This window comes from Cuculus canorus, chromosome 1 (genome assembly GCF_017976375.1).
Source record: "Cuculus canorus isolate bCucCan1 chromosome 1, bCucCan1.pri, whole genome shotgun sequence".
NCBI classification, from domain to species: Eukaryota; Metazoa; Chordata; class Aves; order Cuculiformes; family Cuculidae; genus Cuculus; species Cuculus canorus.
In genome coordinates this window covers 192463224-192481514 of record NC_071401.1, presented here as the reverse complement: position 1 = coordinate 192481514, position 18291 = coordinate 192463224, and the positions used below count along the sequence as shown (strand labels likewise).

Sequence of the window (18291 nt, the reverse complement as noted above, 5' to 3'; positions counted from 1 at the left end):
TCTTCCAACCTTTTTGGGCTATCCATGTTCAGAAAGATATGCTGCTTCTGGGGCAAGCAACACCATCAGAGGCACTTCTTTGGTATACCTAGAAGACCATAGGAGAAATGTTCATTCTGAGTACTTATCATTTTACGTTTCTAGGATAAAATTACTTTTCTTCAATTCTTGAAACTGAAGATGTCCATTGAATGTAAGAAAAAATTATTTTAAAAAACAGTCTACTTTTTTCTCTGTTTTGTGTATAAAACATGAAGTGTACTTTGAGAAGAAACTGAATTATTTGTTCAGCTCATTTTGAAAAGTCGTGCATTATTCACTTTACTACCTTCTTTGATGCCAGACTGCTGGTATCATGGTGGTACTCTTTGAGAAAGTAAGAGCGAGCAAAAAGTAAACATTTATTCTGCTCTTATTAACTGAAAAGCTGTTGTCGTGCTGTAATTAATTTTGGTTTTCACCTTTTTAGTATCTATGTGTGTTTGAGACTTGCCTTCCAGCACATACCAAATGTGAACAGCCAGAAGTCACTGTTGCAGTGACAAATTAATGTGTTTATTCCTAAATATTTCTTTCCACCGTTGTGAAATAAGAGAAGATGTTGGAGTGTGTTTGTGGAAAATTTGCTATCTATGCTATCTTTTCATCTGGTCCTTGTTGTATAATGGCACAAGCACTTAGTGTCATTGATGAACTTTATGATTATAAAGCAAATAGATGGCCTTCAGGAAGAGCAAAGTATTAGTACAGTGTGATGTAAGGAAGGTTGTTAAGAGACCTAATTTACATAATGAAATTGGATAACAAATACTGAGTTTAGAGGATTGTTTTCCTACAGCAGTACATAGTAGTAGAGCTTCATGGGCTGACTTGTCAGGATGGTTCAGTGTAACCTTGCACAGAAGAAAGAGTATGCTGGTGCTTACTTTGTATGCTGGTATTCTGAAATGGTTACTTAAATGTTGATATCTCTTTTCTAGGGAGAGCTATATGGTTTTGCTATTGTTATGTCATATCAGCCGTTATCAAGAGCTTCTGTCTACCCAAGGCCCAGGAAGAAGTGTGTCGTTTAGGTGACATTTCTGATCATTGTCTTTGTCCACGGAGAATAGAAAAGCCTCCCGTTTTAAATCAATGTCATTGCAATACCATCTATCAGATGTGAATGGTGAAGTTGAAATACTGCTCTTCTCAATCACAAAATTGAGTTACTGTCCTTTACTGAGGAAGGTCACTTGTTTAAAATCTAAATCCCTGTATTGTAGCACACTGGCATGACATTTCTTTAATTTCTTCTAGACTTGTGCTCTTAGGTTAGTTTACAGAGAGAATTATCTGGAAGAATCAATGTAAAAAAATGCTCAGCCTCTCTTCTCATATAAATAGTGTCATATATCACATATTTGGAGGCTTGCACTTCCTCCATGAAGTAGTTTTAGTCTGTAGCTGTGAGGGAAACTGGTAGAAGATCTGAGAACACGTGAGCTGCATGGCATGGGTTGCTGGTTGGTTTTTAAGATAAACACTTGGCTTCACAGTGGCATAGGATGATGGGCCATCTGTAGAGAGCACAGAAGAAAAAGCGGTTCTCTGACTCAGTTGCAAAGCTTCTGCATGTCAGAGCTGAATCTACACTCTTGCTTCCTTTTCCAGTAAGGGCAAAATGCGTTGATCTCTTTTGCTGGTATGTGTGGGTTCACTCCTCTGGATCTATTCCTCTCCCACAAGCTGCTGCCTCACAGCTTCCTCTATAGAAGCTGTTGGTTTTTTGAATCTTCGGTGTTTCTTGCAATAGAAATCTTTCTGGGTCCCACATATTCGCTGGCTGTCCTATTATAGACTGTGGATAGTGACTTACAGCCTAGCCTCAGTAGTTCTCATGGGAAACGTGTGTGCTTTCCTGATATTAGGCCACTTCCATTTTCATATGTTATTTTAAAGATGCTGAATGTAGTGTGCAGTGTTCCTGCAAAATGCTGTATTCAATCACCTGTGTTTCACTGTCACCTGGATGACCTTGACAGCCAGTTGCTGCCCACGATGCATGGAGTGACTCATGTGGAAACAGCCACTGATTGAAAATTCCCATGGCTGGGCTGCAAGTGAAAGAGCCAGCATTCCTCTTCACAGGCTTACAACGCACCTGGAAGTGCTAGCTGGAAACACCCTGGTGTACTTTGATTCAATGTGAGAGAAATCAGTTGTATTTGTGGCACAAGTAAATTTTCTCTTAAGCCCTCTCATATGAGAGCAGCAAATCGCTTTCTTCAAAATGACCTCTTTAAGAAGTCTGTTGATGTGTTTTTCCTTTCAGTAAATTACAAGTAGACTCACAACCACAGTTTCTGCTTTACTTTGTGGCAATTTAGTTCCAGCTCTTGCTCAGCTTCTTTAAAGCTATCATGCTTTTTCTTAATACTGTAAAGGATGGTTTGAAATATGGGAAAATTAAAAGTATGTTGTCTTCAGTCAGTTGCGATCAACTGAGCTCAGCATTATCTGAGACAATACAAAATTCCCTTTCCTGCTGTGTTTCCAAGCAACCAGCATGGCCTGGGAAGGGAGATGTGAAATGTGCAGGAGCTGAGACCTCATCGGCTGCTGTGAAATGGCCAGTGGCATCTGCAAGGTGAGGTTTGGAAGGAGGAGGTGTGCTGGGATGCTGCAGGTGACTGCCAGGATGGGATGCCTGCCTTGAGACTTGCGTTGAAATGATTAGAAGCAGTGTGCAAGTTGTCCCAGAAAAAAGCTAGTGTTATCATTGAACAGCAGATAGTAGTGTAAGTTGTACTTGATGTGAAGGCTTGTATCTGAAACTGTTAAATTTAATGCACTTAAATAGTGGCCTTCCCTGAAGTTGAAAGTATGGAGGCACGTTGCAGCAGCATTGCTAAGTTAATCTCTTCTATGTTTACATTGCCCTTGGCTTAGTGACAATAATATGTACCTAAGTTTGTTCCTAATGGACAAGATTTGGTTTTTTTATTTGAATTGAAAGCATATTTTTAGTTTCCAACAACTTTCAGTAGCAACATAGCAAAAGCTTCTTTAAAGTGATTTTAAAAGTAAAGGCAAATTTATTCAACCTTTCCATACCTCTTATGATGGAACTATTCTAAAATTATGAATTCCTTTGTATGTTGGTTGTCCCCAGAAATCAAGGATGCAAGAAGAGGCCTGTGGTGGGTTGACCCCAGTTGGATGCCAGGTGCTCTGTAACTTTCCTCTTCAGCTGGACAGGGGAGATACAATATACCAAAGGCTTGTGTGTGTGTCCAGATAAGGGTAGAGAGAGATCATTCTCTCATTACTGTCATGGCAAAACAGACTTGACTTTGAGAAAAATTATTTAATTTCTTACCAATCAAATCAGTGTAGGATAATGAGAAATAAAAACTGAATCTTAAAACACCTCCCCCGCAACTTCTCCTTTCTTCCTGGGCTTAACTTTATTCTCAAATTATCTACCTCCTCCCGGGACAGGGAAGGGAGGTTGTGGTCAGTTCATCATATATTGTCTCTGCTGCTCCTTCCTCCTCACACTCTTCCCCTGGTCCAGCATGGAGTCTCTCCATGACTTGTGTCCTTCCCACAGGCTGCAGTTCATCACAAACTGCTCCAGCATGTTTTTTTTTTTTCCACCAGGTACAATCCTTCAGGAAGAGACTCCTGCAGCAGAGGTTCCCCACAGGGTCACAAGTCCTGCTAGCAAACCTGCTCCAGCACGGGCTTCTGTCTCCACAGGTCTTGCTAGGAGCCTGCTCCAGCTTGGGCGCTCCATGAGGTCACAGCCTCCTTTGGGCATCCACATGCTCTGGCATGGGGTCCTCCATGCGCTGCAGGTGCATATTTTCTCCACGGACTGGGACAGCCTACCTCACCATGGTTTTCTTGGAGTGCCTCCTCCCTCTCATTCTTCTCTGACCTTGGTGTCTGTAGAGTAGTTGTTTTTCTCAAATATTCTCATTCCTTTCTGGCTGCTGTTGCTGCTGTGAAGTTTTTTTTTTTCTCCTTTCTTAAATATTCTATCCCAGAGGCGCTTCCACTGTTGCTGGTGGGCTTAGCCTTGGCCAGTGGTGAGTCTGTCTTGGAGCTGGCTGGCACTGGCTCTGTCAGACGGGGGGGGTGGAAGCGTCTGGCATCTTCTCACAGAAGCTGCCCGCGTAGCCCCCCTGCTATCCAAACCTTGCTACACAAACCCAACCAACTCTCAGAACTTGCCTTTGTTTTACACTGCTCCCTGTTTCTACCCCCCATGTGTTTTATCATTATTTACTAATCTTGCCTAGTGAAAAGATGTACAGCCCTAATGGAGGGAATAGGACCTTAGAATTCTGTTGAGAAAAAACCCCTCATTATACAGAAAATAAAAATTGGCTTCTTGTCAAAGCTGTCAACAATAACAGTAAAGGACCTGAGGTGACTCTCAGGTTTTAGGCTGAATTTGCAAAACTAGTAATGAGGATAGAGGAAAAAAAAAGAGACAGGAAAAAGAATAAAACTCAAACCCTTAGGGAGCTGCTCCATAAGTGAATACATTGTGTAGAGTTACAAAATACTGAATTACTTTTTTGCTATATTTCTTCTAAACTAAAGTTACATAAAATTTAATAGTTCGTAGGAGCAGGTTATATTGCTTTTTCTCCTACTGTGGTTTTATGCAGAGCCTTTCCAGTTGCTGTTGCCTACTAAAAGATGCATTGACTACATCTGCATTAGCCTTTTGGCTCTCAACAGCACCATTTCTCTGCAGTGAGTCTCTTCTTATCTCCCATCATCACCCCCATGTACTGTTTGTTCAGGTTGCAGAGCGGTGTTAGTGTCCATGAAGTAACTTCCTTCAGGGGAAATTAAACCGGAGGTTTGCTCCAGGGGTTCATTCAGTGTGCTTGGACTCTTCTGGAGATGTGAAGGTTCAAATCAATGGTAGAGGCTCAGGGCAGCTTCTAACAGCCTGTGCATGACAAAATTCCGCTTAGAGTACTGGGCTAAATCTAGTCCAACATAAAACCTACAGATGATATGTCATGTACATCTAAGGATCTTGGCTTCGAACAGCTTCAACACGGTGATCCCTGCATACTACCCTTTGTTAGTCATCAAGATGCACACAGTTTTACTGCTTCTAAAACTGCCTATTGACCACGAGAATTAGTTTTCTTTATGAGTGGGTTTCTGTGTTAAAATATGTTTTTTATAGTGTACAAGCTTATTATTTAGCACTTCTTCAAAGAGGAAAGGACTCATAATATTTTCTCTTCTTAAGGAAACTACTTTTCTTTGGATCTCAAAGTTACTATGCTATGGCCAAACCTTTCATCCCAAGTCTTGTAGCTTATATATAATGTGTTACACTAAGTGTGAATTACAGTTGAGTACTTGTTGGTAAGGCAAATGACTCATTTGCATTCTTTTGTATTAGATGCAGTGATCAAGTCAGATGAGTACTATGTCTCAGTGTTACTCAGCAAGTTTTACTGTATTTGAGCTTAAGTTTCTACCATGCCCTTCAGATGAGTGTTGGGTACTAGAATGACAATTCCTTCATACATTTGTAGGCTGGTAATTATCTTTGGCAAAACACTTGCTGCAATCAGTTCATGACTGCAGGCATACTTTGCTTTTTCCTCATCTATCAGGGTTTCTATGAAAAACTACCAGTGTTGAGTGTACCTTACCCTAGTGCTCTCCAGAATGGAAAACTTCCTCAGTTTGTCTGTTTACCACGGTCAGCTTGAGAGTGTGAACTCATCAAAGGTGGTGTCATTTCTATGTTGTAAACTTTTCCATTGTATTTGGTACTTATGTGTTTTAATATCTGCCTTTTTTTCTCCCCCCATGTGCTGTAGTTAGGCAAGTCGTTCTAACCTCCACTCTCCACCTTCTTCCGTGACTGTATGATGGTGTCTTCGTTCTAGCTGTGTGAGCGCAGAATGCATTTAGGTGTTTATAGGTAGAGAACATATGTAGGTTGCATATAGGTGAACAGTGGAAGTGAATTAGCTTCTCAGATTAGCTTCACACTCTGTATCATCAGAAGCAGTGATTTTTCTCGGTGACTAAGTGGCAGCTCAGAGGAAGCCAGCATATACAAGATCAGTGAAAGCGATATTTGGAAATACACCCGGAAACGTAGGTGGCCCTAACACTGCAGCTTTCTTCCAGCTTTGCTCTCCTTCTGTTTTTGTTTACAAGTTTCCCCCGGACTTCCTGCCTAAGAATTTTTCTCTTCAGCCTGCTTAATAGGTTGGTGACAGCTGGCAGAAGGCACAGTTGGGTAATGATGCTCTTGCTGAGAAACATGAAAATATTTTCCTGGTATCCGTGTAAAGATGCAGATGCTTCATATCTGACACCGAAAAATTAGCTTCTATAGTTTCCTGACCCAATGCAATGCCAACCAGCCTGTTGTAATGTGGTGAGAAGCAGTTTTGTTGGTGCATTCAGGTTCATCAGCCTCTGCAGCCTGACAAATTCTAAATGGAGTAATTACCAAGCTTTATCTTACATTTTACTGGATTTTCAACAACTTCCTTTAAAAGAAGAATTACCTTTTTAAATATTTTACATTTATAAAGAAACTGCTAATAAACGTGGCATTTAGGCTCTCATTCTGTCTTCATTACATTGAAAATGATCAGGATTTCCACTTGGTGTAAGGCAAGCAGATCAGATGTATTCTATACTACGTGAGAGACCTTGAACTGTCCATTATGGAGTATTAATTCTGTTTTCCCTAAAACCAGCATCAAGGTTAGGGAAGATGCCTTTTGCCTGCTGTTTTATGCAGCATTATAGTATACCTTCTTAAAATTTTGTTTTGTCTGGGAGCTGTTGCTCACCAAGATAGTCACAGCTGACGATACAGGACGTCTGTGTGTCAGGTTTCGCAGTTACTTTTAAAAACGATTTAATGAAAGCAAAACACACAGTATGCTCTCCTGTTAATCAACAGGCAAAAAATATTTCAGTTATACAAAGAGTTGTACCTAGATCCTGCTGTTTACTGTCAGTCTCGCTGACACTAGCAAGAATTACTCTTGAGAAAACCCTCTGAGGTTTGTGCACAGGCAGTCTCCCTCTAATTCTTGGAAAACAGGACTTTACTGTGCAGTGGAGGTACATTAAATATGGCCTGTACATCTTGCTAGAGGAATTTTGTTGCTACCACTGACAGCATTATGGAATGAATCACAAGAGGTTCTAATTCTCCTTAGGCTTTCTTTGTGCAAATAGAAATAAATTGTTTCCATGCTGGTTTTGTGTTGATGCTAATGATTATTTTTGATGCAAAATTGTGAAGAATCATACTTGATTGTGAAGTACTTTATTATATCTGAAACTCCAGAGTGGCTGGAACATAAAAATTCACATAGACAGTGTGCAAATCTTCCAGAAATTGGAAGATTTGAAAATATGAACATCAGCTTTTCATAATCTTCAGTTTTCATGATAAAACACTCTTAGGATCATAACCCAAGAGGCTATAGTCTGTTCTCCGCATTTTTAAATTGTAAATTATTACTAGTTCAGCCAGTGATAATACTTAAGCAGATGGTTGATTTGGAATCATTGCTTCAGTGACTTATAACCTGTAGTAGCAAAAACTTGGCCCTTTGTCCCTGTCTTCTGGACCACAGACAAGAACCATACATCCAGTACACTGCGGATTTTTCACACTTGGGTAAAAATGGTCATGCTGTGTCAGACTAAGTCTATCTCACTGCCATTCGGTCTTGATAGTGGCCAACACGTGGTGGATGGTTTGAAACCATTACCTATTTTCCTGACACTACAGTCTGTGGTAAAATGTCTCTCCTCATCTATCTTGTAAGCCCCCATTATATATTGAAAGGCTGCCATAAGGTCTTTGTTAACGCTGTGTGGTATTTCACACTGGTTATGGAGTTTTCAATTGAGTATTTTACACTTACTGATTTCAATATTGATTTGTTTTCTCTGCAAAGATTATAAACTAAGGGTAAAAACTGCCAGTCTAGTGTGACTGATGGGTTCTCAATCAGTGAAGCCTAGGACTGCAACTGCAAAAAAGGGTGCAAAAAAAAAAAAACAGTTGTTTTTTTTTCTGCTGTGAAGCACCACTCTTACTTTTTCGTGGGGTTGTAATAACCTGTACAAGCACAAATCTTGGAATGATATAAGTTTCATGTAAGAATCATGTAAATGACCTCTGAAGGTTGTCTCATCCAGTCCCTAATCAAAGCAGGACAAGTCAGAGCAGGTTGCTTAGGAACTTTCCCAGTGAAGCTTTGCTCATGACCCGTCTGCATCTCACTTTCTGTGTTTGACCATTTCCATTGTACAAATTGAATAGACTTCACATCTGGTCCAAATTTTCTGTGTTGCAACTTGTCTGTTGCCTTTTGTCTTGTCCCTTTGTGCCTCTGAGGAGCCTGGGTCTGTCTTCTCTTTGGCCCTCCACTAGGTAGCTGTAGGCAGGAAAGGCTTTTCCTTTTACATTTTCTTTTAAAGCTGAACAATCCCAGTTGTTTTGGCATCTCCTTGTATGTCATGTGCTCCAGCCCGATGCACCTTGGTGGATCTCTTCCAGACTCGTGCAGCAGTGTGGTGTTGCTGCTTGAGCTGTGGGTCTCGCAAGTGCTGGGTGGAGGGGAAGAGCTGCTTCCTTGACCTGCTGCCAATGCTTCTACTCCTCTTCCCAGGATGTGGTCAGCTTTCTTTGCTGAAAAGCATGCCGTTGAGTGGTAATTGTTGTCTTAGAGCTCTTTGTGTTTCTGAGAGAAGATGGTTAATACTAAAATATAGTAATTTAGATAGTACTTTTAGGTAAGGTATGATCTAGTGGGAGTGTCCCTGCCCATGGCAGGGAGGTTGAAATTAGATGGTCTGTAAGGTCTCTTCTAACTCAAACTATTCTATGATTCTATGATCTTAGCCTGCAGTTCAGTGAAATGTTTGAGTGTGTGCCTGTCGTTCTGTCTTCAGTGGAACTCAACTTCATGATCAAGTTTAAATGCTTCAGTTATAAATAAGAAATAAAATGTCAAAGAAGTTTCTTAAGACTTGTTACATTAACCTTCAAACTGATCTGCTCGTGTAAAGTACGTTGACTTTAACCTACAGTGATTTTTTAATTTTTCTCCTCTCTGGTAATTTTGGAACACAACTGAGTTGTACTGAAATGATATTGATATCAAAATAGGTTTTTAATATCTGTTTAAATGTGGACCTCATATCTAACATGACTTTTTTCTTTACTTTTATTTTAAATGAAGCTCTTATGCTAATGGCATCTGAGTTTTAAAAAGTGTGAGGAGTTTTTCAGGCCCCCTAGAGAAATTGTTCTTAAAAAAATTTTTTTAAGGAGATGGTCTAAACTAAATGTGCTATTAATGAAGTAAAAAAAAAAAAAAGTGAATATGTAACAGATTGTATCAATAAGTTCCCTTGATGACTTTCATTGACTTCAAGGCTCCTTTCTCAGTTCTGTTAAATTTCCCTTTCCCCCCTTCCCTCCTGGGAATGTGTCCTTGTGTCTCATTCTTTTGGAGAGCAAGGAGTAGAAGTCTGTTTTCACTGTTAAACTACCGGCTTTGGACAGGAACAGGAATAATTCATATGGAAACATGGGACAGAGGGGGGGAAAAAATAATTATCGCTAAAGTAAGATTTTTGGCAGAAAAAAAATGCAAAAAACGTAAGGCTTATATGCGTTGCTCAGGAAATAAAATACGATATCATACAGTAACAGCTGGGAAGATCAGCTTGAGAGCAGGTTACTGACCAGATTTGAGGGAAGTCTGTGTCGTCAGCTTTTTGCACTCTTTCAATTAAGAAACAACTGCAACAACACCACCACGCGCACAAAAAGAAAAGGGGATTAAAAAAAAAAACAAACAAAAAGGCAGTCTTGAAACTATTCTGGCTGCAATATTCTTTTAAGTGTCTTTCCTCAACTTAAAATGAAAGAAAAAAGGCTTTCTAATTCCAGATGGTTAAATGCTCTGCACTGCGCTTCATTACTTGATGAGAGAGTGGAGTGGGAAGCTCTTCAGGCTGTTACAACACTTGGCTGTTTTGATTGTGCTTGCTACCTCATCTTATCTTTCCCTCATTTGCTTTCTCTGGCTTTCAGTGAGGTTCACATTACTGTTTCCTCTCTAAAGCAGTTCTAGAGCAGACCATGAAAAGAAATGTTCTTTTGCTAAAAACACATCACAAGCTGCAGATATGCCTGAATCCGACTTCATGCCTGTTGCTGTATTTCTAAGGTGCTGGCTGCAGCTAGAAAGAGATTGCATTGTGATCCTTGCTTTTCTTTGTCACTACCGCAGTTTTCTTATCAAAGAAACAGGTAAACCTCCCTCCTGCCTCTTCCCCCACTCCACAGGTCTGCCAGTACCGCACTGGGGTCTCTCTTCCACCCACGTGGACTCTTGTTGGTCATTGTGGCTGATTCTCTCGTCTCCAGCTGGCAGCATGTAAATGGCCACTCTTCTTTGTTAGTTATCTCTTTTGTCACGGTTTCTCCAATTTTAAAAGTCTTAATTACAGTAGCTTCTGTTTTCTATAAACAACGTCATACACAGCCAAAATGCACTCCTTTTTTCTTCCCTACTTACCACTGCTTCTTGTCCTATTCAAAGGCATTCTTAACTGCTGCTGCCTTTGTGCAAGTACTCAGTCATATAGATTTTCCATCACCAAAGCTTTATATCAAAGAATGTGGTATCAAGGGAAAGATTTTTTTTTTTTTCCTTTTACAGATGAAAGAAAATTGCTTTGTTTTCAGGGTTCCCAAAAGACCAACCCAACTTGCTGTTAAAACAAAACAAAAAAAAAATCTTTATTCTTAGTGTTTCTATTCTCAAAGTGTGGATTAAAAAGATCATTTAGAGGCACTATTTATTTGAAATCTAGGTTTCCTGAGCAAACAAAACCCCCCTTTCAGTTCACCTAGGCATGAAAAAATTCCTGGCACTACTAAACTCTCTAGAATCAAAATGATTATGTCTAGTTAGGTTTTATTTGCTTTTAGAGCAGGCTGTCTTGTTATACCATTGGGCATATTTGTTATGGAAAACTGGAAAGTACTAAGACTCAGTTATTAAGCAAGCTTTCCCTAAGTCTTAAGTCTTTGCTTATTCTTGTCTCATGGGGGACTATGCCTAAAAAAAAAAAAAGGTGAAAAAAGGGGAAGAAAAGAGGAAGAAGGGGGAAGAAAAGGAGCCTTAAGCAAGCTTTATCAGAGGATTAGAGAACAATACAAGGTAGAAATTTTCCTCTGGTGCTAGGAGTGGTTCATCCAACGTTACTGGAAACATTTTGAGACTGTGTGTAAGAGCTTGGTACTTAAGTAAAATTGGTTTGTAACTTCTTAAGATAAATAATGCAGTTTTGATCTTAAATAAAAGTAGCTTTTCTTGTGATTTGGTAAATTTTACAGAAAGGAAAAATGAATAAGGTTGATACTTCTAGGAAATAATCATGTAGTAGGCTAGAGTGTGAAAGGGAGTTTGCTTTAGTACATCGTTCATACGCAGAAAAAATGGGTAGGTCTGAAGTGCTTTAGAGAAGTCAGGTGGAGGAAGGTTCTGCAGATGACGCAGAGAAAGCTGGGCTGGAAGCTGTCAAGGAAAGGCAAATCAGAGAAATGGTTCCCATATCTGTTTTATGTTATCCAGATCACCAGTCAAAGTTTCCTTTTTTGGTCCCGTTTCTAACTGCAAACCGGTTCTTTAAAGATTTATCTGGATGGAAGAGAGGGTATTGGCTGGCTTTAGGACAAGAATGGGTCTCAGAAACTAATCTGGAGATTGAGCTTAATTGACGCTAAACTGATGCATGACTGTCTTGTTGCTTGGCTGAGCTTGCCTTTTTGAAAACACTCCTCTATAGCAAGAACACAAAATGTTGGCAGGAGCCCTATATAGTTTTAAGCTTTTGCTACAAGCTGTCACCTAGATTAGCTGGCAAAAGAATGTTTGAACCTGCAAATTAGTTTGGCAGAGCCCAGTCTCTAACCATGGTTTTCTGGCTGTGTAACTTTGCCAGGTATTGTACTAATAATTTGAGGGATGGGGAATCACAAGGTTTTCAGGCACCAGATGTCTGCCTGCATTTGCTGGAGAGTTTTTAGGTTGGCTTTATGTCTGTCTACAATATTTTTATTTACCTAGAAGTGTTTGTGGTATGTTTTCAGAAGGAGATGTTAAGACGTTATTACCATTCTTTTGCTTTTTATCTTTTATTATTTAAACTAATTTTAGAACTAGGGCTGTTTTTTTTGTTGTACTTGAAAAGTCTCTATATCTTGTAGTTGGCAGTGGATCACTGTCAACTCAGTTTAACTCAGTGTAAGCTAATAAGGTTTTTTTGGATGTGAAGCCATACTTCCAAATTCTACTTTTGTTTTTTGCTTATAATGGTGAATGTCTGATCAGGTAGACAATTTAGACTAGGCTAAGAAAAAGCCAGTTAGAGCTCAGCAATCCACTTCATGTATCACCATGTCATGTAACATCACCTTCTGTAACAGCAGCATCCTTATTTTTCCATTGCTCTTTATCTATTGCTGCCATTTTGCTCTTACTAGAGCAAGCTTCAGCTGCCCTTTACTGTAGCATATATTTGCATTAAGGAAATTTACTTCAGATAAAGTAATTATATGAAACCACAGCAGACAAAGTCCAACCAAATGTAGTCTCATTGAATTAGTCATGACATGAGGAGGTCTTATCCTTTTGACTTCATTTTTATTCGTAGATTATAAGGAGAAAAACAAACATCTTGGCAATTTGTCAAGTTCAAATGAAGTGTTTTAAATGCAGGAATGCTTCTAAATCTCCTAACTGGAAGGAAAACAGCAACAATTAAGGCAGAAGTATCATGAACAAAACGTATTGACTTTTAGATACAAATATCTGGGGTTTCCATTGTAAAAATTGCTAAATGTTTCATTTTGGGGGGGATATGTCTTTTGCATTATTTGTTTCCTTCTGGTTCTGTGAAGAATTAAGTTGTTCCACTTTTTAAAGATTTAATGATTTTATTATTTTGTGCTATTTTAATTTATTGTAATAGCTAACGGCAGATTTAATTGCTATCAGAAACTCCTGAAGGACGGTTTCAGATTTCGGAGGAAATGTATTTAATACTGAAAACTTGTTTTGGTTTTAATGTTTAGTTTAGATCCATTCTCTGTCTTAGTAAGCATGTTTTGCCTAGATTTGGTTAGTTTTAAGGCTGTAATGTGTGTATGCAATAGAAGATGAATGGCAGAATGAAAAATGCAAGAACAGTATATTTAGTTTTAGGACTAGATAATTTTAGTAAAAAATTTCACACTCATTTTCTGTTTTAAAAACAGCTGCCTCACAGTTGAAGTCCTTTGGATTCTTCAGTGGAGTTTTTAAAGCTCCTTTAATAGAGAGATTAATGATTTCTTTTATTTCTTTCATTCTGTTTATTGGTTTGTAAACCTGAAGGCTGTGAATTTTATGAAAGAAAATCCTTTAATTTTGTGTATGCCTATTGATATCTGCGGTTGCCATGGTACTCATTTGGACTGAAACTTTTACATCTCTGACTTGAACCAGTATGATGATTTTTTGCCATCATTTTTCTGATACAATTGATCAGAAGTCTGAAAAGTTCCAAGTACTGCATTTAGGTGACTGGATGTTCTGAAGGTCTAAAGTCTGAATTTCTAAAGTAAAAGTCTTAAACTTACTGCAGAGACCCACTTCAGGCATGCAAGCTGAACACAACATACAACACAAAACTTGTGTGGTGAAGTTCTGTTGAGAGTTCATGACTCCCTCTGAGATGCAAACCATTGTTTGGGAGCAGCTGCTTTCCTTTCTAGCTATTCATTTCAATGCTGTCTTTCCAAATGTTTTGTATAATACCACATTGTGAATAGAGTTATATAATTTTCATCAAATAACTGAGTGGATCAGGAGCTGTTAAAAACTTTGCCTCGACTCCTTAGAACATTTCTGTTTCCATTCCTAACAGCCCCTACTGTAGATTTCCAGCTTAATTGGTGAGCATAGTCATTAATAGTGGACTTCAAGATTTAGGTTGACTGTAAGGTCCTTTGAAGATAAAGATGGATTTTGAACTCCTTTAAGGACTTCAAAGGAAGTTTATAAAGAGCAGAAGACATCTCATAGGGATTCAGGAGCCTGCGTTCATGACAGACGCAACAGAATCAGCTGCCAGAAAAAAGGTTTTATGCCCAAAACCTCCATGCTCAGGTGTGATGTTGAGTATGAAAACCGGAGGGCTGTTATTTATGTATTAAGGTTCATGGTTGCATTGTTAGTAAACCTTTTTTCTTTGTGAAGGTTGGAGTCAAGCAGAAATGCAAGAGTATGTCTGAGCTCCAGACTGCTCCTGGCTGACAGTGGGTGCTGGTTTTGCTGTTCCTCTGAAGGAATTTTTCACCATAGTATGTTCTTCCCTGAACGCTGCTCTGGGCAGAAAGAAGTTCAAGAAAATAAGGGAGTCAAGCATTTAAATTTTTTGCATGATATCATAAAGCTGTCTGTATTATGTTTTTTTTTATAGGATGCCTTAAAAAGTTAAAATTAACAGAGGAGAAAACTTTCTCAGTTTGCCAGAAATTTTGGGGTTTCTCTTCATTGAGAAACTGTTTCCCTGCTTTCTGAATGCAGCCTCATACCGCTGCCAACCAAAGATGTGGAAAGAAATTAATTAATTTATGCTCCCTCTTCTGAACTTAGAGCTGTGCAGAATAGATCTATCCCACACCTTCAAAGTAACCACACTTGCAAGCAGTTTGTGTTAATGGGGTCTTTGGACAACTAGGGAGAACACTTTATCTGTAAGATCCAGATATGAGCAGTGACTAATGGCATTTCTGAAACAACCTCTCAATAACAGTGAGAGCTTTTAGAAAGGAAACAACAATGATATTTTGTGATAACTTTGAGTACATTGAGTTACAGCAGATGTGCAATCTGTTAATATGATATCGAAGAGCTGTACAGTTGCCACGAGTGTTATACACTGTGTACTAAAATTATTCCATTTCTTTTTCCTTGGCATCCTGAAAATCATCTTTGTAGTACAGTGCAGAAAAGCAGAACTCAAATGATCAAGTTGTTAAAAAATAATTGAAATAATCCAGGTTCATTTGAAACTAAGGTACACAACCTGTTATACCTGGAAACATTGTCTTGATAGTGATCACTTAAGAACTATTACGTATTCTTTTGTTGTTGTTTTTGTGTTTTTTTTTTTTAAGCTGGACCTGTGATCTGCAGAATGCTAACATACCCTCCAACTCGAAGAGCCTTAATTGTGGGTTGTGGTCTGCAGATGTTTCAACAGCTGTCAGGGATTAACACCGTCATGTATGTATTTACTGCTTGCTTCTCTTTATAAAATATAAGACACAGTCGCTTAGACCAGGAGCATTTTTAGATGGACTTCTGGACAAAATCCGAGATGTAAAAAATTGAGTGTGAGGGATGGAATGCTTGTTTGAAATCCAGGTATTGATATATTTGGCATCTCTAAATTGGTTAGAAGATAATGTTAATCTAAAGGCAAATGTTTATATAGAGATGAGAATGCAAACTGTACTCTGGGAGATGTGTTATTATATGTTAAAGTTTATGGCCAAAGCTATGTCTGTCTACATAAGAAAGTGCACTTCCAGTTTGTATTTGTGTGCAAATAGGTCAAAGCATGGTGAGGGTTAGGCAGTAGACCAAGTAAACAAGATGGAAAATTACTGTGAAGAGCTAAAGGAGGTAAGATGCTGGGGGAAGAAGCATTTCCTTTTATTATATGGTTCTGTTACTTGTACAAAGACTCAGTAAATGTAGATGTAAAGAACAATATATTGGGTTTTCTGATAGGCTGTCAGCTCCCAAGAATGAGTAGCTCTTCAAAAATGTGCAATGCGAAAGACCTGGTTTAAGATGAAATTAATGTTGAGCTGCCCTACAAGAATAACCATAACAGATACGACTTCTGCATTGTTTTAAGAGCAAGTAAAATATATTGCAGTAACATCTTAGGAAGAGAATTACACCTAAGGGAGCAAGCTAGTTAGCTGTTCCTTTTAACCGTTTCCTAAAAGGATAAAGCTTTCAGTGGTATCAAGAGCTATTATATTAAATGTTAGAGTAAATATCTGGCATCTATCACAAGGAGGGAAAAAACGCAGGCTCAGTATTGTTAAACTGCATAGGAGGGAAGTCTGTACAGGTGAAGAGAGTCTTTACAAAGTGGGAGTTGTAACCAAATGTGGGAAACAGGAGAATGTGATACTATTAAGTTACATGTGAAAAACAGAATACAGGCACTGAGAGAGCTTTGAGAAATTCTTCAGGCACATCAGAAGCAAGAGACCAAATAGTCTCCAGGGCCAGTAAGGATCAAGACATTGTGATAACATTGGCAAACAGTAAATCTTTAGCAATAAATCTTGCAAAGACTCTTTTGGCATTTGTTGCAGTTATGGAGGGTGTATGAAGCTTCTTGCGCTGGAGGTTACTTGAGATATTTCAGATGGTCCATTTCAGATTCAAGTGTTAGAAAAACTTGTAGAACAAGCTGATCAAAATGAGTAGTAACAAATAACCTGGACTAATCAGGGCCAACGGGTCTAGAGTAATTAGAATGCATAACCACTGAATTTGGAAACACAGCGTAATCTGCATGAAGATACAGCCTAGAAAGTTCTATTTCTGTCCTTCTCAAATTTAAATAAAACTGTCATAGAATCATATGAGAAGATGCGTGTTTATCAATATGAAAGATGAACATGTACGTGGAGAACATGAAATAATAAAGAGGAGCCAACATGGTTGTTGTAGACAAATTATGACTTGCAATTCAGTTGGATATGAGTTCATGTTCATGGTAGAACTATATATCCCATGTGAACTAATTATCCTGGTCTGTGACAGCTATTGCCAAAGTTTCTTGATGAAACCAGATGGTCGCAAAAGTAAGAGAGAAGCCCTCTCATGTTAATAAATATTTAAGATTTAAAAAAAAAAAAAAAAAAAAAAAAAGACTACAAAGATCAGTTATCACAAGCCAAGAGTAGACTCCTACAGGGATCTACATGGAGATCTTTGCTGCTTTAATAAGTCTGTGGAAGGAACTAAACAGCAATTTTCCAACTTGTACTTATACACCATTCAAAATATTAAGACTTTCAAATATATAAACATGAATAATTTCATGCAGATAATACAAAATAACAAATAAAATGGCAAGTGTATTAACTGTACAATATTATACAGTGATGCTTGCAGGAAGGATCTGGCTAATTAACATGCATGGCATTCTAAATTGTTACTACTCAAAAAAGAGGTCTTTAAGATGCATTACAGTTCTGTACAAACGTCATGATGATGTCCAATCTGGACTAGTACAATTGCAGATAAACCAGGATGTATATGAGGGGGAGATGCCTGTATTTGAACAGGATGTTTAGGACTCTGCAGCTTGGAAAATAAACAAGTTCAGAAGAAACACAAGAGGTATATAAAGCAACTGATGTTGTGGAGAGGACGGGGAGGGCATGATTATTCATCATTTCTTATAACACAGTTTTTATGACTCCTAGCTTTTACGTAGCAGTAGGTTTAAAATAGTCATTTTTTTCATGCAGCACGTAATTACATAGTGGAACTCATTGCCACAGGAGGTTACAGATGCCAAATGTAGAAGTAAGTTTAGGAGTTAATTAAGGAAACTTATATAATAAACATTATTTCAAGTGTAATTAAACACAATGTTAATGCAGCCTCTGGGCAAGGCAAGGACAGTCATTCTCACATTTTAGTTCTTACTACTTCAGGATGCCTTATTAGGCTAGAACAAAAAACTGACACTTCATGGTTTTATGATTCTGGTAGGCTGACTTTGTTAATTTTAAGCTTCATATGCTTTAAAATCTTAAATTCCTTTCTATGTAGGAGGTTTTGCAAGTAGTTTGGAATTGACCTAGTTTGCTTGTGGGTGTGTAGGAAGACAGAATTACAACTATAAAACATAGTTGAATCTTAGCTTTAAAATAAGAAAATGCCTATAATAAACACATGAAGGCACTGTTGTTAAAGGACTGGCTTGTAAACTATTTTCAGTATCTACTATTTTTTTCAATAATCCAGTATAACTAAATTTTTAGTTATCAGGTATGCAAGGCAGACATTCTCCTATGAAAGAACATTTTTCAAATAGAAGTTAGCAGGTGTCTGTTGATGGTTTGCTTATATAGAAATTGGTGATTGCTTTCTAATGTAGTAATTAAATGGT

General features: G+C 38.4%; 1 protein-coding gene across 3 annotated transcripts in view; it reads left to right on the top strand.

Annotated features, from left to right (window-relative positions):
• Window positions 1-18291, top strand: part of SLC2A13 (solute carrier family 2 member 13) — a 156716-nt gene that overhangs the window by 52652 nt on the left and 85773 nt on the right. For all 3 annotated transcript variants that reach the window (XM_054057053.1, XM_054057051.1, XM_054057052.1), the window contains exon 4: window positions 15257-15365. In XM_054057053.1, the coding sequence (XP_053913028.1) occupies window positions 15257-15365 (109 nt within the window). The remainder of the gene's footprint in view (window positions 1-15256; window positions 15366-18291) is intronic.